This window comes from Solea solea, chromosome 1, assembly GCF_958295425.1.
Source record: "Solea solea chromosome 1, fSolSol10.1, whole genome shotgun sequence".
NCBI lineage: Eukaryota > Metazoa > Chordata > Actinopteri > Pleuronectiformes > Soleidae > Solea > Solea solea.
This window is the reverse complement of record NC_081134.1, coordinates 44,473,662-44,498,519: the sequence shown is the minus strand read 5'-3', so window position 1 is coordinate 44,498,519 and position 24,858 is coordinate 44,473,662. Positions and strand designations below refer to the sequence as shown.

The 24,858-nt window shown below is 41.8% G+C and overlaps 2 protein-coding genes across 8 annotated transcripts in view; both read right to left on the bottom strand.

The window, feature by feature from the left end:
• Positions 1-10,186, bottom strand: part of itgb1a (integrin, beta 1a) — a 28,601-nt gene extending 18,415 nt beyond the window's left edge. For both annotated transcript variants that reach the window (XM_058640355.1, XM_058640347.1), the window contains exon 1: positions 9,819-10,186. In XM_058640355.1, the coding sequence (XP_058496338.1) occupies positions 9,819-9,845 (27 nt within the window). In that variant the 5' untranslated portion in view covers positions 9,846-10,186. The remainder of the gene's footprint in view (positions 1-9,818) is intronic.
• Positions 10,187-13,820: 3,634 nt separating this feature from the next.
• Positions 13,821-24,858, bottom strand: part of nrp1a (neuropilin 1a) — a 65,170-nt gene continuing 54,132 nt past the window's right edge. For 3 of the 6 annotated variants that reach the window (XM_058626746.1, XM_058626727.1, XM_058626737.1), the window contains 8 exons: positions 23,675-23,819; positions 22,075-22,185; positions 21,340-21,390; positions 18,751-18,909; positions 18,385-18,662; positions 18,210-18,306; positions 18,053-18,103; positions 13,821-16,746 (listed from right to left, as the gene is read on the bottom strand). In XM_058626746.1, the coding sequence (XP_058482729.1) occupies positions 16,460-16,746; positions 18,053-18,103; positions 18,210-18,306; positions 18,385-18,662; positions 18,751-18,909; positions 21,340-21,390; positions 22,075-22,185; positions 23,675-23,819 (1,179 nt within the window). In that variant the 3' untranslated portion in view covers positions 13,821-16,459. The remainder of the gene's footprint in view (positions 16,747-18,052; positions 18,104-18,209; positions 18,307-18,384; positions 18,663-18,750; positions 18,910-21,339; positions 21,391-22,074; positions 22,186-23,674; positions 23,820-24,858) is intronic. The other 3 variants (XM_058626762.1, XM_058626754.1, XM_058626771.1) reach the window with 3 other exon arrangements.

Here is a 24,858-nt window from a genome sequence, read left to right as displayed (position 1 = left end):
GTCTGGTTGATTTAATAGCACAGATCATTTATGGGTTCATTTAGAAAAATTAATGGTAAGTGTTGCTTTTGTTGGTTTTTCCTGAGTTCAATTAATATTTCATTAAAAAGAGGCATTCATGAAGCATTCAGTCTCCTTCTCGTGATGTCTTTGGTACACCTCAGGCATCCTAAACTTCCATACTCCCTTTTTTCTTTCACCAATTTCCTTTCTCTCTGCCTCCCTCTTCATACCACCCACACAAATGCTCAGTTCACTCCCTACACGAGTGGGCTGAGTCAAACCAGCCGGGCCCCTTGACTTCACATACCCTTCAAACAGAGTCGAGAGCATGTCTGCGCTCTGAGACGTACAAGCCGCCCGACAGAACAGGACAGAAGGAGAATACCAAACAGTGTCTGTCTGTGTCTGGTTCCACGCCCATCCCAACCCCCTACCGTCATCCGGGGGACCCTCTCATATGAGACAAAAGCAATGAATCAGGCTGCCCTCTGAGACCATGACAGAGGGTCTGATCTTTAAAGTGTTCCCACTCACCACGCCTTCCTCTCCTGAAGAGCTACTGTGAGATAAATAATGGTAATGAGGGACATAGTTATGTCAATAAAATGAACAGAGAATCCAATATGGTTTCCAATGAGATCTTTACACAGGGCGGAAAAGTAAAATATTCTAGATGAGGGAGAAAAGGCCTGAAATGTAATCACAGTTTCCACATTACTTGGGCATTCCAGTTGTTCCTCCTCTCCTCTACAGGAGAGGCTGCATCAGACAGAAAAAACAGTGTAAGTTACCGAGTTGAACATTGAAAGATAGAGTGGAACATTGTGAGCTTGCAAAAGCAGTGCCAATGATTTTTCCACGAAGTCTGATCCAGCCAGCACATTCTTTATTTTAGCCACAAAGAAAATCTACAAGACTATGTTAGAAATCAGCTTCCTTTTTAAACTTTCTCAGAAATGGTTTAAGGTTCTAAAAATCTACATCCAACATCCCTCAAGGAAACTTTAACTTATATCCAACCTGAGTGTCACATAACATCAGAACCCTACTCATACTGCACTGAGCAAGAATGACACTTTTCTGCAAAAATGACATCCAAGATGACAATAACAAAGCTTAATGGCAAAGTGAATGTTTATATTATATTGGAAAAATAGCTTTTTACCATTTGCATTTGTGTATCTGTAGTCAAAGCTTGGCTGGCAGCGATCTATATTATCTATGTGGTTGGTCCACCAAACACATCTGTCATAAAGGGGACACGTCAAATCTTTAGTGGAAAGACATGGCAACCAGAAAGGTCAGTTACAGTCATGGTGTTTGAGTGAAAGACCCAACCAAATTCTGCATGTTTTTGAGAATGATGTGGTCTAGACATTTAGAAACATTTGTCCCAGGTTTATTTATAAGGGGACAGCTCTGAGCACAGGTGTGCAAACAGCCAAGGCACATTAAGGGAGCATTTGAGGACACATTTCATCACTCAGACCAAATTTAGACAAGGTGGTTGAGAGCACACGTATGGAACCACATTAAAAGTCAGTCACAGACAACCAACATTTGTACATGTTTTAGTGTTTCACATGCATCATGCATCGTTCGTTTGACTTTTTAATACGTGAATTATTATATAAAAGTACTCAAGTAGCTCCTTTCTGGCTCATTCTGACACAAAGACACAAATTTATTGACAACAGACAGACAGTAGCTGTATCTGATGTTGGCCTGACTAAAGAGAAAGTGGTTTTGTTTTTTGCAAATCAGACAATGTACTTTGTTAATGCAGGGAAGTGAGATCTGCAGTGGTAACAGGAGGCACATAGTCTGATGCCACGTGTGAACTGATGTACTTTTGTCCATTTGTGATCTGATCTCTTCAGACAGCTCTAAACTGGGTCCTGGTGACTACCTGCCAGGCTATGTAACACACTAATGAGCCAACTGCTGAAGAAGCATTTGTGTGTCTGTTGTCTGCATGAGTGACAGGGAGAGAGAAAAAAAGAGCTGGGAGAAGCTGAATCAAAGCTCTATTTAACAATTAGATGACAAAATTGCATGTTTGTCAGTGTAAATACTGCTGTAGTAGCAACAAATACGTGTAAACAATATTGTGACCTGAGATTTCAGCTTGGAGCTGTGAAAGCACAGCTGCCCAGTACTAACACCCCAACAGAGGAGACTCTCTTCTCCTATGAAAAGACACAAACAAGCATGGTTTCGAAGCACGGTATAAACAGTATTCTTCAACTCTACCATGTTTAAAAATGTGTCAATACAATCTCAAAACTCAGTATAACACCAAGCCCTTCACTTTCTGCACCCTTGACGTGTGTCTTACAATGTCTTGTAATCTAGAATTCTTTTGAGGGACGGTTCACATGAAAAGAATCGCTCACTGTGTCAAACTCGGGCCTTAAAGCTGCAGCAGTAAAAACCCCACGTGTTACATTCTGTAAGCAAGTGTTTTATTGCCAGCTTGACTTTGTGAGAAGAAGATGTGGCATTTATCCTTCTCAAAGTCAATTTGTCCTAATGCTCCAAATAATGACACACTCCATTATTGTTCCAGAAGTATTGATTAACTGTAATTGATCATAATCACAGCTAACACAGCAGGAAATGGGCCTCTTTTACATGCTAAACTCCTTTCAGATCATGTAGAGTGATAGTCACGGGTCTTTGTTGACCTAGTATTTTACAGCAGATCCAGAAATAGTTCAAATCTAAATCCAAAGTGAGACCCACTTACTTATGCACTGTGTAATGGTTTAATTGAGTAATGGGGCAGTAGCTGCAGCCTAACTGCCCCATTGCTGCTGGTCTTGAAAACTCTGCGCTGCTTTTCACACAAAACACTTTGGCAAACAAGTTGGCCTGAAGCCCACCAACATTCCCCATGTGTGACACAAGCTAAAGATAAACTTCTTAGGGAGAAACTGCCTTGGAAAGACAGTAAACATCTGTTTTTCAATGAATAAATCAATAAGAATTTAACATATATTTAACATTCATATCAAATAGTGCTGTACCTTATTCTGTAGAAACAATGAAGGCAAAACCAAGTCTGTATCATTATTCACACCATGGCTCTATCTCTGTGTTCAAAATAGCTGTGCAGTACTAACGAGTTATTTCTGACTCGTCTCTCACACCTGGCCTCTGCCATCACCCATGAATCTGGACTTAATCACAAGAGAGAACAAAATCATAACCACAGATAAGACTTCACATCTCATTCAACCAACTTTAAGTGAGATACGTGCTAAAATAAAAGTTAATGACAGTAAAATGTGTTCCATAATTAAACTGCCCTAATGCCGTTTTAACTATTCGTGCAATTATAACGTTTTATATGATAATAAATTAGAAACAGTAGACCCAGTAAAACCTGAGTGAAACAAGCTTTGCAAAAGCATCTGTTAAAACAGACATTTTTTAGGGAGCCATCTGTTTTACCATTTATGGTGATGCTCCAAAATCAGTTCTGGGGAAGGACAGAGTATCTGATTCTCACCACCAACCACCGTGCTAAAATGACTGGCTAGTTTTGAGGATCTTGTGGGGTTTGCCTGGCTGTGACAGTGTGAGCCTCGGGCTAAGCCCGTGGAGCTGGGATCTGCTGTAGAGTAAAGCCTCTCCAAACGCCCTGTCTTTGCTGACTCTGCCCTTCCTTTGCTGAAACACAGGAAGCCCAACTGGATCATGCAGGAAGTCTGAATTGTGGTGCCTGGAAAGCAGCCACATCTCCCTCTTGAAGCCATGAAGATAACATATTTGGCATTCAACCAAGGGAGAACGGAAACAAAGGGAGAAAAAAGGCAACGGACAGAGCAACGGGACCAAACTGCCTTATTACGGAGAGTTGAAATGTTGCGAGCTGCCAGAACAGCAGCATATTGTCTTTGTGAATTAAGTTTGTGTGATTTCTAAACGTAAACCAGGCCATCAAAGTAATCTAAGCAGCTGTCACCAATATTAATGCTCTGGGACAAACTACAAAACCCAGCGCAGCCTCTGCATTGCAGAGACAGTGAAGAGGGTAATTTAAAATAAATGACTCCAACAAATATTTAGAGCTGGGAGCGGATTTGTGAGCAGGGTGTTAAGATGGAGACATCAATAAAAACAAGTTCTCCAAACCTACCAACTCAAAGTGATCATTTACTGAACTTTCAGTCTGAATTTTAAGAGTCTACCGCCCTTCTATAGCGACTCCTAGAGGCTGTATGAAGCAGTGCTATGAAATAATCGTGCTACTGTCCTCACAATGATGATGCTAACAGGAATACCCAAGTTAATACAATTCATATCGAGGATTAGATGAGTGACTGTATCAGATTTTTAGTTATTACAGTCAGAATTACAAAGACAGTGGCAGTGAAGGCAGAGTCAGAACAAAGCAGCCACACAACTGTCCAACAGAAGCTTAAGGTCATAAAGACGACATGGGAACTACGACATTAAATCGCTGTTGCAGACTCAGCTGTATGTGGACACTTTCCCAAATACTGCTCTCTGCAGCTGAGGCCCTAATGCTTGAAGACTGGCACATTAATGACACTCAGATGTCTTTCATTAGGCCCCAGACTTGACACTTGAACTGTAGGGCCTCCATTTCCGCTGCCATGGGAGAGTGAAAACTCTGCGGAGCTAAACACAGAGCACTCGCTGGTTACGTGCATTTCCTCCTGGGAATGCTGGAGGAATATCTGTCATGTTTAATTCTCAAGGCTTTCTCCCCGGTCACTGACTGAACATCATGTTCTGCGACTGCATGCAAGGCCCTGAACTTCTGTGCTGCTAAATATGAATAATAGACTAAGAGAAACAGCCTTGTCATTTGGAAGAACCCTTGTTATACAACGTTCAAGCTTGATGTGCCTGAGCTGTAGAGCTAGTGTAAAACTCCTCAAGCTCCTGTCAGTGGCTTTATGGCCAATTCAGCATGGTGAATCAACACTGGTGTCCCTCAATGGCAGACATCATTTGAATTGGCCAATCCAAGGACGATACAAGAGACAGAAATGACAAGGAAAGCAAATGGGGTCACACAACAGAGAGCTCATGCATATCAACCATCTTCTCAAGGCCCTGGTATACCTCCGCACACAACGCGCACCGTGTGCATGGTGCACCCAAAACATTGGGTCCAAGTAGTCCCCAAGGATAGTCATCCGAGCCTCGATCTGGCAACCCTCGAACCCGCTGACGCCCCCGACTCCCCTGCACGACGGGCCTCAGCTGTATCATTTTCTCCGCTACCCGATGGTGAAGTGGGATACTACAGTAACCTGACGCGCCGGTATACCAGGGTCCGTGATACGCGACACATAGTGCGGCGCTCCAATCGACTTGGATCTTTTCCTTTGTTGTTTTGAAAAGGTTTTCCATGAACACGGGATTGTTTCAGGAAATATCTTCATCCACATAAAACACACTCTAAATGCTGTAGTATATATGCCAGGCCTGTACATGGCGCTGTAGCGCTACTACACAAATACACCAAAATTGGAGAAGAAGACATTGAGCTTACAGCATGTGCGCTGTGTACAAACTTTTTTTTTTTTTTTAAAAAGAGCTTTATTCAACTTTTACGCGGTTGTTTACGCGAAAATGCAAGGGTGGCATTTTGAGATTTTTCTCAAATTTTGAGATTTGGTACATTTGAAATCCAATTCAACGACAACATGAATTTGCTGTGCTATCACAAGTCCGTCAGTCTGAGCAAGATAAAGAAATGCTGAATATGTACCGTCCCCACCACGCAACACACAACTGATGCAGTATTGGCCGATATAATTTGCTGTTGGGCCAAATGTCTGGCTGACCTATGTGTCTTGGAACAAACTCTTTTTCCTTAAGTGCTGAGCAAGGTTCATGTGAACTGTAATTGATTCCTCATTGCACATTACTCTGAAAGTTATTAGATTACTGATAACTCAGCAGCAAAACCAATTATTTCGATTACCCGGTACTTTACTTTTATCACTCAGCTGTCAGCTTTTAATTAGTGTCTGCCATACCCACAACTAACTATGGATGATTCTCACAAATACAAATCTTTTACATTAAAACAGAACTAAAAACACTACAGTTCAACAAACAGGCTGCAGATTTACTGACCATCCAACAGCGAGCTTAGCATCCATAAGTGCACATTTCTCCAGTGTTACATACCCTCCATCTCTAAAATAGAGGTTACTCCTCAATGTAAGAGAACCTGTGGCTGTCAGTGAGCCAAAAAAAGAAGAAGAAAAACACAAGCCAAGCAAAACAGCTTTGGATTTGCTTGAATTTATATTTTTCCTGTTTTTGTTGAGGCGACTGTCTGCCCAACCCCTCACCAAGACCAGTCTGCCTGCAGAAATGGACACCAGTAATCCAACTAGTGACCTAACTCTAAATTTCTTCAATGATGTTTATCTGGGTTGCTAATAAATATTTAATCCATATTCCTGCTTGCATAGACATCATATGTTGTGCTATTATTCACATCACAAAAATCATCAAACAGGAAGTTATTATAAATGTACACATAATTTCACCCAATGTTGAATACGCCCCCCTATGAAGTGACAGTGTTACAAGGAGTTTCTGTGTGTGAACCGGCAGCTCGTAGGTGACTCACTTAACAACTCCTGAGACGTCAGAGTGTAACAGACCATATTCATAAAGACAGAGAACAGTGTTTGCATTGTATTGGGTCCATGTGTTCACGCATATAGGCCACTGAAGGCAGCCACATGGATAGTGACTGATGCTCAGGAAATGACCAAAGTATATGACCCCAAATTCCAATTGCAAGATATCATACTTAGATAAAATAGTTATAATACATAAAACTAATCGGGAGTGCTTGGGTCGCTAACTGATACAGATATATACATTTTTCTGCAGTCTCTTAAGTCTCTTCTATGGGGAAATTGGTATAATATTTTTGCATATTCACAGCAGATTTTTCACTGTGTAACATAAATAAACTAAATAATAAATAAATAATTGTTGGAGAGGGTGCAGCAGTCTATACAGCCTTCTGTTTTAGTCAATAGTCATATTGGGGATCTTTGTCTGTTTGCTGATATCCAATACTACATTTTAAAGGCAATATCTGCCAATATTATGTCAATAATAAAGTGCATCTCAATATAACCAAATAGCCAAATGTCCTTCCTTCTGTCTCCTATCCTGCAGTGAAAAAAACAAAACAGATGTTGTATATTTGATACCAAGGCCAAAATTGAAACCATTTATTTTGCTCCTGTTGAGTTATTTGAAGTGTAACACACACATGTTCACGCCAATGAACATTTCTGAGCACAAACTGAGTGGTGCTGTGGAAAAAAGGCAAATAAACATTTCTTTTCTGCCTCAGTTAAACCTTCACACTGTCGCAATAATAATAATAAATACACTGTAATAGAACGTGCAGGCCGCAAAAGTCTGCTACTGTTTAGCTACCAACATAACATGTTCAGCCTCATCTTCTCAGCAGACCCCAGTAAGCAGAGGTCACTGTAAACCACGCTGTTCCTCCACCCTGGTGTTTGGGAAGCTGTTTTTAGAAGCAGGAGACCCTCTCAACAAAGAGAGGGGAAAAGAAAGCCATGGAGTAAATGAGAGCAAAATGTGGAGCGATTGAGGCTAAAAACAGCTGCAGAGGTTACAAACCTAAAACCATGAGCGTGGCCCACCCCATAATCTAGCTACAAAAATAGACAAACATGTGCCAAAAATCATATAGAAAAGAATAGAGGGGAAGATCTTGTGTTACACATGCAGAAAAATGTTGAGTGTTAAAGTTACTATTACAACCTAAGTAAACTCATCACCATATGGTTTGAGAACTCCACAGGAGGCAGGAAATACTGCCGAGGTTTGCGCTTGTTGGTCAAACATGTGAATTACTGCCCAACGGCTCACGGTGTGCGTGTGCATGTTGTTTCTACTTGTCAGGACCCGTAGTCTGCATGGGTACCAAGGCCTGGTCCTAATAAAGCTTAATTTCTGAGCAGCCGGTTAAGGTTAGGGGCTAAGATGTGAATGGTGGTTATGTACTAACTGGTTTTTGTTAAAGTCAATGCAGGGTCCTAAGAATAGCTGTGCAAACATGTGTCTGTGTCTGTGTGTGATGGAGGTAAATGACTGTTTATACCACGTTCCACCTCTCTGACATCACCCCCCACACACACGCACACATACACGCTGTCACTGAGGGCATTCACACACACATGCATCACTCGCACACACACACACACCTCAAGGGGACGAGTCATCACATACGGTGCCTGTCACTGACCAACAAAGACACAAACACGGGGAGGGACACCGGAAGCCTAACATGTACAGGAGAAAGGGGTGGGTGTGGGTGTGGGTGTGTGTCCCCCGCCTGTCCAGTAAGTGGCCTCGTAAATCAGGTGGGAGCCGGCGCCTGTAGCAGCAGCTGCTCCCCGGAGGCCTGGGGTCACATCCATTCAGCTGGTGGCTCCTGGCTCCACTACCGTCTCTCAACACCCCATCACCCCCACCCCCTCCCCATGTCCTACATTTACCCTCATCCTCAAGTAGCCATTCCTCCCTCTTCTTCTTCTTCTTCTTCATCCTCATACTGGTCTATGTTTCCAGTGAGGGTTTGTAATACCATCATTTACACGCAGGAAAAGCAGGAGTAAAAAAAACACTAAAAAGCAGAACAACCATTGGTAACAGGAATGGTGTTAATTTCCTTTTTTCCAATGGGTTCACAAATCCTGGGTACACCCATAACAAAAAAATAAAAGATTTATTGTCTTTCCAACCACCTTGTTTGCCTTTGTCATCTCCTTTCAACATCCCCTTGTTCCCTCTGTCCTTGCCTTCCATCCTGGCTTCATTTCCCTGATTAAATTGATGCCTGTGCTCTCTGGCTACACAGCGGAGTCAGCTCCATCAGCTGTATTTATTAGGCCTTCATCCTTCTGCTCTCCTTCAGATAAAATGTACGATGGATGGATGGGTGGGGGAGTGGTGGTGGGGGGGGGGGGGGGGATGTTACAGTGCAATCAAATTAAATCATGCACTATACCTGCAGTCCCCTCTGTCACAGAGTCTACTGAATGCTTTGTGATCTCTGTGATGTATCTGGACCCCTGCAGCAGATTTGCTTCATGAGGACCTTGCTGACTCCTTTCAAACTTCTAACATCTCCAGCCTTTCATGTCAACTCAGGGGCAGTTTAAAATAGATCATGTGAGGATCCCCTGGCTGAGGCCCAGTCATGTGAGGATCCACATTAAAGAAGAGAAGAGCTGCCGCAGCAGCCTGTTGCATGTGTGTGGAGAAAGGCTGCACATCATCACAACATTCATGCACAGATGAGCTGAACAATGATGCTACACAACCAAACCCCCACACCCACCCACCCCAGTACCACCCCACCCTTACTGCAATGCAATTACTCAAGTGACTTGAAACACTACATGTGGACTGGTCTTTCCTGTGGTGCCACAGATGGCACACAGAAAAGTACTTTTATTATTGACTAATCTGTTTGTTATTTACTTGATTTATCATAAAATGTTGGAATATTGTGGGAAAAATACGAGCCAATGTTTCCTAAACCTCGACTTTTGCTCCACAAACTAAAGACAATCAGTTTTCAGTAAAAAAAAAAAAAAAAAAAGGAACAAACAAACCAGAACACGTTCACAATGAAGAAGATGAAGTCACACTTCATCATATTCGAAATACCAGCAACAACAACTGAGAGTATCTTTGTGAGGGTTTTGATAAACAAATAAAACAGTAATAGCTTAAAGTGCCTTGTTGCTTTTGTTTACCTTGGCGCTGTAGTGTTGTTTATCCATGGAAGCTATCACTCTCCGTGCTGTGATGAGCCGCTGCTCGGCTGCAGAAGCGGCAGCAGCTCCTCTCTGCCCCGCTGGCACCAGCGGCCACTTGTCTCCTCCGTAAAAAAAAAAAATAAAAAAGTCACGGTAGCCTTTCCCCGCCACTCATTCCCCTTCACCGCACGCCACAGAGTCAAGAAACTACACACTTTACACTGAAGACAGATTCTGGAATGAAGCGACAGCTGGAGAAACGATATCCGGGAAAGTGTGGCGTGGGCCCCCCTCTGTTCCGCGGTGTGAGTCGGGAAGAGACGGAGAGTCAGGACCGCTCCACTGATCCGCTACTTCTGACTGAGCTGCAAGTCTGTCAAGCTGCGCGGTGTATCACATCTTGTTCCGCCTACAGCCTTCAAAATAAAATCCTAAAACTGGCACGTAAGGAAAGTAAGCGAAAACTGACAGTATAAGTTGAATAATTAATCTCCATAGCCCACTTACATGTTTCTAATCTTCACGTAGGGTTGGGCAATTATTTAATAAAGAGACATATTGCAATGAAGTTTTCTTCTCTACTGCTTTATCCTCGAACAACTCGAACAAAATTCACAGTTAATTGTCGGACGAGATGTATCGATACATTACTAAATCTGAACATCATAGTCACAATAAAGGCAGGATGTTGAAGGGGCCACAGGAATAATACATAAATATATATATTTTTTTTAGCAGATCTTATTTTGAAGGCAAATTTTCCGTTTTATCCTGTGTTAATTTTGCTGACTTATCTGGATATGGCTGCCCCTCTTGTCACCGCTAGAGGGCACCCACACTCAAATCACTGCCCTTGCAAAAAGATGCACACTTTTCTGTTCCCAAAAATCAGCATCTTCATCATGAGATCATTTCAAGATCATCGTGTAAAGATGATTAAAGTTCATACTTTTAAATTCGGACTCATTTTCTTTCTCACCAGAAAGCTTAATTTAGTACAGTCTGTATAAATTGACGTGTTTTAAGCGATAACTAGTTACTAGAAGTCAAATTGTTGTAGTGGCTGAACTGAATGTGACAGTAAATAAGATCTATAGTCTAGTAAAGAAAAAAGAAACAAAGAAAGAGATATTATTTAAAATTATTTTGAATTAATGTATAACAATGGAAGGTCAAACAGTGAGATGAATAATCACAGACTAATTGAACCTGTTTGGGCCTTGTAACTGTTGTTTCCAGAGCACAAGATATCTCATAGGAACAGGGCTAAAACAGATTCTGGCACAGTTTTATTAAAAATAATCAACACAGCTTGTTATTTATTTACGTTCAACTTGCGGAAAGTTATGTCTGCCTATAACATAGTGGAAAAAATGTGAGAGAAAACAAAACTATAAGAGCCGGAAGATCCCCAGATCCTGTTTAGTCTCCAGGGAGTGTTTAGAGGGAAATGTCCCTTTGTTCCATATCTGAGTCCTGCAGATGGGTGAAAAGGTTGAACAGCTCTGATGGCTGGAAAGTCAACTTTTATTACATTCTCTGTTCTCTATAGCTCGTGTCTGCAGAACAAGTTGTGTTTCAGTTTTTAGATAAGATTCTTTGAAGGGTTTACAAAGTGAAGTGAACCAAATGCATGCGTGTGACTCCAGGGGGCTACAACATAGATCAACAAGATCCACAAGACAGCTTTAAATCATACTGTGTGCATAAAAGCATGTAGTATTCACAATGATATTGGGACAAGTGAAGGATTATCTAATTCCAGAGAATAATCCTTAATACTTCACAGGAAAGAGGTTTGAGTTACTAACAGGAAATGACAGCGACAGAGATAAAGATTGTCTGGCGCTCAGACAGAAGGTATGTGCTGCAGATGGAACTGACTTAAAGGAAACAAACTTCCTCTTATTCACTTCGATTCTATTTAAGTTTCTTTTTTCTTTTCAGTTTTTTTAAAGAACAAGATAATATGAAAAACAAACACATTTAAACAGTAAAATCCATCCTTTTATGCTGTGTTTATAAAGATTACGAGACAATTATTGATCATTTTAAAATGGATGCTATTCTGTAATTGTGACAGAACTATGTAACCGTACTAAAACGTTGTTAAATACATTTATTATCTATCACAATTAATGCTGGAAAGTGATTTGTGGTTAAATATACAGTACAGTACTTTACTGTGGTGTCAGCGCTTTCCTGAATTCTGGAGCCACCCTGTGGTCAGTTTCAGTCACTGCATGGAGACAGGAACATTATATACATGTATATTTATTAAACGAACATTTCTTCTTCTTTTTCTGCTCATACCGTCTCTAAACTGACATTTCTTTGGAGCAGAGAACATACAAATATTCAGGTGTGTTTCAAAAATAATGAAATCATTTATTCACTATTTTTTTTATTACAACATTTATACTTGTGTTTTCCCTATTGTGAAATTGTTGAAATACACATGTTTTACTGCCTTTATGTCCATACTGTGACTTCAATAATAAACATATGGTCATATGTCATGTCAGAAATGTATGTACTAATGTAAACAACCCTGACACTGTGAGTATGTTGGAGAAACTTTTCACATTTCAAACTGTTCATGAGATAATTTGTTCTTGGATATTTATCCACTGAGCCACCTGGTGGTAAAACTGGAGCATTACAGGTATGGTTTATAGTTTGAGTCACACACCAAATCTTCTATCTTAACATTTATAATGAGGTTTGTCATATAAGATGCCATTATTAATTACTATTATGTGTTCATGTGTGCTGTATACACCAGCTATTGTATATATGGCTGTGTACTGTTAAGAACAGTGTCTGTTAAAGAGCTGCACAGCAACAAAAGCACAAATCAATCTAATAATAACTGATAATGGATTGTTAACGAGAATGTTCTATATGAATGATTTATTAACATTTATTAACTGCAGGTACAACATTGTATTAGACATTTAAACTGAAAACAATTATAAATTCATTCAACAAAGAAAACCCAGCTCAAATGTGAGTCAACTGGTTTTAGGCTGAGTGTCCGTACATTATTGTGATGTATGTAGGTGGACATTTCAGTGTTGTTGTGTTTTGAACATAGAGAACCGAGTCATACTCAGGTTCGTAATTATCTGGGTGAGAGGAGGAGCTGCGGTCCGTCCCAAACAAGCGTCAACCCTGTAATTACCTCTGTGGCATTAGTAAATAACGTTTAGTTAACCACTAACAAGCCATTAGCAACAACTTTGCAATAAAACAAAACTTTGTAAAAGGTGACCTGCTTCAAATAATTATTGCAAATTGAGAATGTTTTACATAAACTGAGCGGTTAATTAAAAGTGTGCTGCAGTGAATGTGTGTATTTATGATGATTGCAGCAGTAGATCATTTAGGCCGCACAAACAAATGATTGATGATGTTTTGTCTCTCGCTTAAATGATTTACTAATGAATGCAAAATCTTTGCAGTGCAACATTATTGATTGGAGTAGTTTAAAGAGAGATAAAGAAGGATAAAGCAGGGCTGCCGGGTCACAGGGACGGGGTTGGAGCTAATTGTGTGTGAAGGATAATCAGACAAATGATGTTGTATGATAAATGAAACTAAGCCTGCGCCTCTATTTAAAGAAGAAGGACTCATTTTAAACACAATGCTAATATTAGCTCTCACACTATAAATAAATAAATTCTAATTTCCTGTCAGTGTCCCGCCAAAATAACATAGCAACAGTTTAGGATGTGGTTTTCCATGAAGAAAAAAAAAAAAAAAAATACCAAGCTTAACTTGACCTAATGATAGACGAGGATTAAAAGCAGCTGAGTGCAGCTCACATCAGCTTCTCATTAGTGGTCAGTACCCGCCCTTCGCTCCATGCAGTTATTTTCACCACTGTTCACTCACATCACAGACTTCAGAGCAGTCGCTTCCATTAGTTTGAAGATCTGAGGACAATTAGCCACGATTTATTGCTCTGTAATTGATAAACGATCAAACAAATCAAACTCCTTCACAACAAGAAGCTGTTTATTTTGTATATTTGGAGAGTGATGGCTGCCTGCAACATAAAGAAGGGACAACAGATTCTTGTTGTCGGTTGTAATTACCGTGCCCTCACATTACTCTGACTTTTGATCAAAGGGCTGCCGATTATTCCCTTTACTGCGAGGCTGTGATGTGGATCTGATCTGGAAATAGAAAAAACAAAAGAAAACAAAAACAATTGTTGGAGTTTCTGATTCTAGATCACAACAAATATCCTCTTTCCTTTTTAAGGCCTTGCTGTTTATTCATTTTTTTTTCCTACAACAGCAAATTACAGAAGCAGTATTGAAAATAAAAGTATTTTTTCCAAAATTTGAATGACAGTACAAAACGAAGCGTTATTAATGTGCCATGTAAATGAAGGGGACAGGGACATTACTATGATGCCTTTTTCAATAATGAAAACATCTCAATATCTTTACATTTCAGAATTATGTCACATAATCTGAAACTCTATTTATATATATATATATATATATATAAAAAAAGAAAGATATGAACACATTTTTTTTTTTTAACTTTCTTCTGTTGTATTTTTTTTTTTTGGAAAATGAATGCTATAAACACATAAACCTCTTAAATATATTTATCAGTGCAACATTGTTTCTGCGTAGTCCACTCTACAGTGTCCCTTTTCTCTAGTTTAGCACACATCACTGCAGCTACAGTCTTCTATGGCCAAGGGTGAAGACGGACAGACGGACGGGACGGACAGGTGGACAGGTGGAGAGGCTGAATCTGAAATGGACAAGCGGAGGACGTGTTCACCTGCGGCAACACATACACACATGGAGGTTAGAGACAAGTTTTTTGATTGTTTTGAAAGTTCCAGGTCCCATTGGCCCTTGTGTCCTGAAAGTGTCAGTCTCACACAATGAGTTCCTCCCCTTTGCAGTGTAAAAAGGTGACGTTGTCCCACCCATTTTTTTTTTTTTTTAACGTGTGAAAAGAGATAGAAAAACAGACACATCAAGTCCCCTCTTGTTGATTTTGTTCTTTGCAGTTTGCAGAGTGATAAGCAGTTGGTGAGCGAACAAAACAACCATCCTTTGGTAAAACCAGGTGACCCACCACTACACCCCCCGCCCCACCCCCCCAGTAACCCGTCCTTACGACATCAGCTCTGACATCACAATGTTATGGCTGCTACACATAAAAACAAACTGGGACCTCAGTGAGCTACAGTAGAGCATGTGAACGATACAAACTGGGTTCATGGTGAGCCCCGCGTGTCGGCCTTTAGGTTAATGATAGCACCATTCTTCAGTTTCTATGTCGAAGCCCATCTTTGAAGAGGCTCCGGACACGAGGGAGTCAAAAAAAACAACAACAAAGTGCATTCAAGCTGCATCGTCTGTCCTTCAGTGTCTGCCTGCAACAGAGCTAAAGCAAAGGAATAATGATTGTTGGAGGGTTTTTTTTTTTTGTTTTTGTTTTTGGTATACTGGAAAAATTTTACATTTTTGAATTTGACCAGCTCCTGTGACTTTATTGTGAAGTGGCTTTTTCAAGGACAGATGGCTTGAATGCACATTGAAGCAGCTGCAACATCAGCGTCACACAAATCTCTTTCCTTTGAGCAACTTAATCTGAAAAAAAATTAAATAAAATTAAAAGAAAAGTCTGCGCCGCCAAACAGTCCAAAGATCATATTTACACACACACACACACACGCAGACAAAACCCGTGAAAAAAAAAGGGGATACTGCAGCCTTTTTTTTCCTTTTTTACTTTCTTTAAAAAGGGCAATAAAATATATTAAAACTTATTTACAGTGTGTGGTTTTTGGACAGAAAACAACAACAACAACATCAACAAAACTATAGAAGGAAATAAAAAGCGCTGTGATAGATTGTTATCCCGTTTTTGCAGATATTTATAAGATAATGTGTCCCTGTTTCCTGTCGTCATAACTTAAGCCATATACAGCTAAAAAAAGAAAAAGTCAACAGAGAAGACCAACAAAAAAGTACTAAAGGCACTGTTAGAACCATACATTGCCATGAATGGAACCCTCACTTTAGATTGATAAGGTTCAAATAGGACAGAGTACACGCTTCAGGACTCACCCTGTATGTCACACCATGGGGCAAATCTACAGTTTTGCCGGATATGATTCGTTTTATGATTTTTGTCTCTTTCAAAAGTTGAAAATATACAACAGCCTTCATGAACTGACGAAAAAAAAGCAACACATTTCTTTCCCCAGAAAATGATAAATACTTTCAACATCATTATTAAATTGGTCTCAACACCAGCATCCGATTGTAAAAATGAATGAAAATCAAAATAGAAAATTAAAATATCTAAATCATCTGTACATATTTTTTTTCCTGTAGTTTATTTGTACACAGTGTCCCCTACTGGTAGGTTCTTTTTTATTTTTATTTTTACTGCAGCTCCTGAGAAAAGTGTGGATCAGTCCGAAGCCTCCCCACTGGATCCTGAACCTGTCCCTCATCCAGCGAGTTGAGGGCGTTGGCAGTCCTTTGAGCTTACCTCCTCGCAGATACACGGGAGGTTTGCGCCTACAGCCAGTCCTGTGCACGCTCTGCGAGCTCTGCACGTCACACAGTCACACTGACGCACTCAGTCCCGTCTCAAGCCTCCGAGTATGAGCTCTGTACGTTGAGTTTGTCCTTTTTTATCTTGACGCCGTCCACGAGTTCAAAGTTATAGTTCTCCAGGGCTGATAAGTTCCTGTCTGACATGCCGCCGTGGGAGCAGGCGCAGTACAACACCACGCCACATATGGCGCCCAGGAAGACCCCCAGGGCGGACATAGCGATGATGGTGATGAGGATGGGGTCGAGTGTCTTTAGCATGTTGCCTGCTCCACTGATCTGGTTCGTCTCCACAAACACCGGGTATTCAGTGATGTCTTCAACTGTCGGCGGGGAGACAGAGGCGGAGAAATGAGAAACTACTCACGGTTTGAAAGAGATGTTGCTCCACAAATCAAAAGGTGTGACAAATGAACTGCATTCTCAAAAACTTTATGTGTAAATCAACACATTACTGTTTTAACCTGATGATAACATTTCCTGGATGTTAGGAATACAATGTGCAATTATCCTTAATATTTACTGTGTTTTAGTGCAATTTTGTGTTTCTGTTTTTGTTGTAACTGTGTATGATGTGCTCTATTGTGTGTCATTTCTACCTAAATTAGGCATTTATAATGACAATTTATAAATATCTCATTGTACCGTATGGTATCATATCGCATGGTATTGTATCGTTTCGTATTGTATCGTATCGTATCGTATCGTATCATATAATATCGTATCGAATGGTATTGTATCGTATCGTATGATATTGTATCGTATAGTATTGCATCGTACCGTATTGTGTCGTGTCGTATCGCATCGTATAATATTGTATCGTTTCGTATCGTGTCGTATCGTATCGTATCGTATCGCATCGTATGGTATCATATCGTATGATATTGTATCGTTTCGTATCGTATCGTATCATATAATATTGTATCGTATCGTGTCGTATCGTATTGCATCGTACCGTATTGTGTCGTGTCGTATTGCATCGTATGATATCGTATCGTTTCGTGTCGTGTCGTATCGTATCATATCGCATGGTATTGTATCGTTTCGTGTCGTGTCGTATCGTATCATATCGCATGGTATTGTATCGTTTCATATTGTATCGTATCATATAATATCGTATCGAATGGTATTGTATCGTATTGTGTCGTATCGTATGATATTGTATCGCTTTGTATTGTATCGTATTGCATCGTACCGTATTGTGTCGTGTCGTATCGCATCGCATCGTATGATATTGTATCGTTTCGTATCGTGTCGTGTCGTATCGTATCGCATCGTATCATATCGTATGATATTGTATCGTATCATATAATATCGTATTGAATGGTATCGTATCATGTTGTGTCGTGCTGTATCTTATTGCATCATACCGTATCGTATCGCATAGTATCATATAATATCGTATCGAATGGTATTGTATCATTTTGTATCGTATCATATTGTATCGTATCGTATCACACCACTCTACGAGAACCTACTGTTATGATCATGACCTGATCTTGAACCGTGGCTATCTCACTATTTTCAAATGTGAAAAACAAATGTAACCCAGGAGAGAGTTCATATACAGTGTAGTCGTGTGCTAACATGACATATAGAACTTAAAGTAACTTGTGTGAAGTTACGTACAGATTTCATTGCGGTCCTCCGGTAACATCGGCTCCGTGGGTACGTCAGGATCTGTCCAGAGAGAAATGATTGAATCAATATTGTCCCAAACAGTGACAGACAATGGACAAAACATGTAGCATCATATTTCATACCAAGAACTGAATAAAAGCCTCACCTTTACAGTCTGCCATGCTGAGACCATTGAGGACCTTGACGTCGTCCACAGCGATGTCTCCCCAGCTCTTTCTCTCCACCAGACCTTCAATCACCACCTTGAAACAAAGCAAAGTTAGTATCTCATACAACCACACCTCAAAAACAAACAACAATTCATGGAAGTTGTAATTTACCTGATACGGTTTGTTGGTGCGTGGCACAATGACACGACCTTCCCTCCAGCGGTTGCCTTGGTGACCACTGACGGTCCACAGCAGGATGTCGGCTGGTCCGTCAACTGTCTGTTTACGCTGCTTGATGTGCAGTGTGCCGATGTGTGAGCCGAACATGTGGTACCAAAAGGACACGCATAGGTCGGAGTCCGGGGAGCCGACCACGGGGCTGATGAGCCGAGCCACCTCTGTCTCCTGAAGACCTGTTGCCAAGGTGTAGATGAAATTCCCTGATCCACCTGTTGGAGCAAAGGAACTCATGTAACTGACAGTAAAAAGGTGACTTTCAGGATTCGGCACTTTGAGGTAACAGGTTTGAGGGATCACCTGCAGGGCTCTCACCTGTGTGGTCCATGTTGGGTCCAGTGTTGAGGGTAGGCGTGCCACTGGACTGGATCTGCCAACGGGAGCCAGTGTCCTCTGAAGTCCAGCTGCAGAAGGACGGGTCGCTGGCCCAGCCAAAGTCACAGGCAAACCACAGAAAAGCTGCAACGACATTGAAGGAGGAAGAGATCAGACTTCATCATCATCATCTTAATTACAAAATAATTTGCCAAGACCTCTGTGCTTTATCTGAACCATGAGCTGACAGCTTGAAATTATTCGATTGCGGGCAACACTGACTAACTACGGGCAGTAGAGGGCAGCAAAGCTCTGTAGGAAAAGCGCCACAGCTGGGGAGAGACACGTCAAGTAACAACAATGATATGAAACAGAGACAAAGCTTAGACCAAACATTGTACCTTGGCTGTAGTCAATAATCTCATTAATTTTAATTTCATAGGCAACATAAAGAAAAGCATGGAGAGACATAAAGAAGACGAGACAAACACCTCGGAAGAGAAGGTTGGGGTTTGGACATAGTGAAGAAAGCAGAAATCCCAGCACCCTGAAGAGAGTTCACAATTTCAGTTCAGGATTTTAATGAGAGCAGGGAGTTGAGGTTTGAGGACAGTTATGCTAACAGAGCCAGGGCCCCATTCCAACAATGCAATTCCCCACGGACACACGCCGCGCTGAAGACGTCTCCGTGGAGGCAAGAAAATGTGTGGGAGCTTTCAAGCTTTTCAAATGGGATAAAGAAAGATTTCCAAAGAACACAAGGGATTGAGATGTTTGGAATGTTAGCCATGACCTTAAACTTCAGCAAGAGATGCCTTTAGAGATACAGTGATGAGGATCTCCAAACAACATAATACATAAGCCAATATTCCCTTTAATAACGGGAAGGATTTAACTAGTTACTGCAGGCACAAGCTCTATTTACCCATTAACCACAAAGGATGGAATTTGCATGTGGAGCTGATTTTCAGGCATAGAGCCACTCTTTTTTTACATCCCTTTCCCAATTAAGATGGCAGTGGCCTCTTTTTCTGTTCCACAGCTCTGGATATTATGGGGTGCCACATGACTCACATGGTCATTGAAAGGAAAGAAAGAGGAACGCCAATGGCAACTACGGTACATCATGTGAGATTAGGGTGCTCGGCATGCACATACGCACTCAGACATGGACACACAAACGCACACGTGTGTTACAGAACCAGTGAGTCAGAAATAGTCACAACTATTCAACAAAAGGCAAACTCCTCCACCCAACCCTCCCTTTCCCAAGCACACCAGGAAACTACAGTGGCCTTCACATACAAGAACGGATGTGACTCATTCACCTCTACAAAGCAAGACCCTTGCCTAAAGTATATATATCTAGTACAGCTGTTCTACGGCTATGAAAACCGAACCAATTATTTGTTTTTATCTTATATAAACATAATTATGAGAAGTATATTTAATTTCTACCATTAAACCCACCTAAAGGCTACACGCCGGACCTTTAAAACAACTGATTAACATGCACAGTTTGAGGCTCTCGAATTAAAAAAGTCAGACACATGAGTGTTTATCCGCAGACACTTGGTTACGGTCATAAATGCGATATATGCATACACACGCACACACCTGCACTCCAGCTCTCATCTATTATTGTAGCAGACTGCAGACAAGCCACAGAGCAGGCTGATGGAGTGATGGGAGGCTGGGTGGAGCCTATGGCCCATTAGCCAAGGTCAGACTGGGGCTCAGCCCCTCTGCTGGCTGCTGCCTCAACAACCTGCTATAGGAGACTGCAATATGTATGTGTGTGTGTGTGTGAGTCTGAAGCACACCTAATTTCCTGTGGTCATTTGCATAGTGCTTTCCTGTTTTGTAGTCTTAAGAATGTGTCTGCGTGTGTCAGTGATTAGTGATTATGCTGAGAAGGCAGCAGCAGAGCCCCAGTGCTAATCATCAGCTAGCCCCGTGTCACACAACCTCACCCTCATCCTGTCAGCAGGAGCTTTTCGGGGCTATATCATCAGAGGAGAGAACTGGTAATCATTAACTAAGGAATGCTTCTCTGTTGAGTGTATGGAAATCAATTCACAATACATATACGTATTAAAAAAAAACAAAAAAACTATATTAACTCCATAATCTCAAAGTTGGGGTGTGTGTGTGATACTGAAAGACGTGGAATCTTTGATTGGGAAGTTTAAGAAGCCACAGATAATTTTTACATTATGCAATTATTTGCATTTCAAACTGATCCATTCCATCCCTTTTTTTTTATTTTAATGCAACTTGCAGCCTTTCTGTAAAACAAAAGTTGGTAGATCACAAAATTGCAACCCTTTGTTTATTGTGTCACGTTACTCTTCTTTATGGAATTTATTGCCGAGCTACACTGCGTCGCGCTGGGATGTCTTCATGCTATTTACGCAGCTATCACCATCTGGCCCACACACCATGTTGTGGAAACACAAGCCAGATCTGCACGGCATCGCTTAAGTGGAAATGAGGCTGATTGTAGGTACGACCACACTGACAAGTTTACGGCGTGAATTTGTCTTTTTCTGCTTTAATGAATTTTTTGCTCACCTGGAATTGTATCCACTTCAGGTGTAGTGGTCTCTGGCATCGTGGTTCCACCTGTTATAACACAATTACCTCAGTTAGCTTCACCTGGTGTATAGAACATTTTATTTTATTCAACTGCACCCATGCACTAAATGTAATACATGCTTTGTCTTTGCCTTATTTCTTACAAGTGGTTCTCCTTTATTATAGCTACAACAAAGTACTTCGGTAATACTCTCAGAATACATGACTGAGATGGTGCCGTGCTCATCACTGGAGACTGCTGGTTAATGGGGTGTGCAGGCAGCAGTACATGTTCAAAGACTCTGGGTTAGTGGGAAAATAGGCCAAGAGGAGTAAATGGAAAATCAGGCACAGGGGGGACAAGGCAGGTGAGAAATGAGAGAGAAGAGAGGGGCAGAGGCGGCTGCAGGTGTGTAGATGTGATCTCTGGTGCAAGTGTGATAATGCTCTGCTGTGCGTCGGGAGAGACGGTGCTTCAAAGAGGACAGCCTGAAGGAGGAGTGGTCAACTACAGCTGATTACAACTGTGCATATGCCAAAGTGCGTTTTTAACACATGCATGTGTGCTTGCGAATGTGCATAGTGGATGGCAGATCAGCCACGGTACCGAATTAAACTGTGTTACTAAGCAGTGACGGTTAAGCAAGTCAGGTGTGAGCCATAACAGAGGGAACAGTAGGGCAGGGTAGGAGGGGGAGGGTGGTCGCAGTCTCTTGAGGGCGATGTTAGCACCTGTCACGTCGTAGTCATCACCTGTGCCACTGTGGCAGTTTGCCTGGTCGTCGTCGCACTCGTCCGATGGAGTCGTGCTCGGGACCAGCGTGGTGGGTGTCGGCGTCGGGGCTGTGCAGACAAAGAAGTGAGACAGCATCGATTAGTTTTAAAGCCACACACCGGAAAACCATTTCAAACTTTTAAATACAAACTGCCCCTGCGCTGCAAGTGTATACACAAACACTCTCTCAGTCAGGTTTGATAGTAGTGCCCGTTTTCAGATAAAGGAAATTATCGTTTAACTGTTTCTGTTCATGAAGACCAAACAGGGGCATAAAACAGCAACAACAAAACACCACCACTTATGCACTGCACCTTTAATCTAAAACTGAACTATTAGCATCCCTCATATTATTATGAGTTGTGGAGGTGTGTGTGTGTGTGTGTATAAATAGAGCAGTGGCTAAGGCATGGTACTGCGGGCTTGGGCAGCTAAAACTGAAAGATGCAGAAACTGCGCTTGAGACTGACTAAAGGCCACAGTGGCCAGGCCTATCATTAAGCCTGTGTTACACTTGGATGTGGGCAAAGCCATAGATTCATGCCACACTCTGCTGCCGCACAGCCGTCCTGTGGTGTGTGTGTGTATTTATGTGTGTGTTTACGCTGACTGACTGAGTAATGAGCGGGCTTCCCCAGTGCAGAGGGAGGGAAGTGGAAGAGGCGGGGACAGATAGGGGCTAAATGCCTGAAAAATGTATTTTTACAGTATCTGTGTGTGTGTGTGTGTGTGTGCATGTGCCAAGAGTCTGGCTCCCTCCCTTTGCTCAATGAAATATGAGACAGATCAGCTCCTGTCAGAGTCAGGGTGGGGAAGGTCAGGGATAGGGTCAGCGTTGCGGAAATGAGGATTTAGCCCTCCTATCTACTACTGTGGTGACCCCCCCCACACACACACACACACACAGAGAAACACACTTGCACAAGCACCTGTGTCTGTGTGCATGACTGCTATGCCCGTAACCACATGTTTGGCAAGGTGACTGCGGTTGCTCGCTGTTTGTATACAGTATGTCTGTGTGAGTATGTGAATGTTTGGTATTAACACTGGAAACAAGAATTAGCATCTGATTAAAGCTCCTGGTGGGAGTCCATGGGGCTTACGATGGGAGGGAGACTGATAAAGAGCGAGGGGTCAACATAGGGGTCATTTTAAAGACAGTTCAGACTGTCTGCAGTGCTTTGAAGAAGAAAGACACGCATGGGTTGGAAAGAGTGTGATACAGGCCAGGCGGCATTAATCGTACAGGGCAAGGTGGGCTTTTATTTGATCCCATCTAGAAGTGGCTTGCAATGGGGGCAGCATTGATATATCAAGGCAACTGTCCCATGTGGAGATAAAGAGCAGGAGCTGGACAGCTGTGGGTTCAACGCAGCGAGCCCTCAGACCCACACACATCTTTAAATTATGCAGACTAAAAATACTTAATTTTGACAAAACTTGGAGCAGCATAATTTCAGCTTTTAGAAAAATTTGTATGACATAAAAAATTTCACCACAGATGATAAAATACTGCAATAGATTTACACAAGTATCCTAACAAGGTCTCCACTTTACCTTCAATCTCACAGCCCAGGAGCTCAAGGCGCAAGCCCATGCCAGCAGGAGTGGACCTCTCTGGGTATATTCTGATGAATCGTGTCCGCAGGGTTTCCACTGTCCTCACCTCTGGAGTGTCATAATTGCTATTACCTTCAAATATCTGAAAGTGAAAGGGAGAGGAGGTGGAAAACAGACAGAACAAAGTGAATGAGTTTGAAATTAAATGCAGAAGAGTTGATAAAGTCTCTGTTGGGTGTTGAATTAATGCAGATATCTGGAGGCACACCTATTCCTGCCTTCTGAAAACTAGAAGTGAGGTGGATGAGTAGCATGTGCTGGGTAGTGGAAAGAGGAGAAAGAACAGTGGATGAGCAGACTGCTTTCAGCTTGCTAACATCTATAGGATTCCGCTGTCAAAGGCAACTTTCAGCCTCCTCCACTCTGCCTCAGATCCTCTTGTGAGCGAAGGAAAAAAAATGAGGAAAAAAAGAGGAGAGAGCGGGGTGTGAGAAAAGCAGCCAAAGGAGGAGATAAAGGATTGATGGAAGTGGATTAATGGGTGTGATCATGTGAAGGAGCCTGGTGCGCCTTAGATGCTGGAAGCCTCTTAGGCGAGGGGAGAGGCAGCTAACTAGGACAAGGGGATATGGATCCTCTTGACTCCCTTCATAAATCAACAATCAGCCCATCTGGATCAGATTTATGCCCTGTCAGGGACGCTTGTAATTGGGGACAGGCTGTTGTAGCTCTTCTTGGGGGTGTATTCCTGCATGTGTACGTTCTCGAATATACAGTTTCTGTGTGGATGCAATGAGCAAAGTGTTGGCATGCGTCTTCAGGAGCATGCACTGACACCGGCAGATAAATCTTGGGTCACTTCTCCGTGTTGTGCGCCCTGCGTTGAACAGTATGAATACAAAGCAGGGAGAGGGAACGGGGAAAGGGACAGGAGATGCTTATCCTAATGTGATTCAAAGCACTGCTGAAATTGAGTCAAAATGACTGTTGTATGAGTCACAACTGCCAGACGCAACGCTCTGCTGAGAACTGACTACATGAATCAAAATCAGAGTTCTGAGGAACACACTAAAGCCATTTCACACAAGTTTGATGGTAAAGGATAATGTCCTATTAAGCAATCAGGTCCAAACCATTCCGATTAAAGAAATGATCGAGGACTATTGCCTCTAATTTGGACC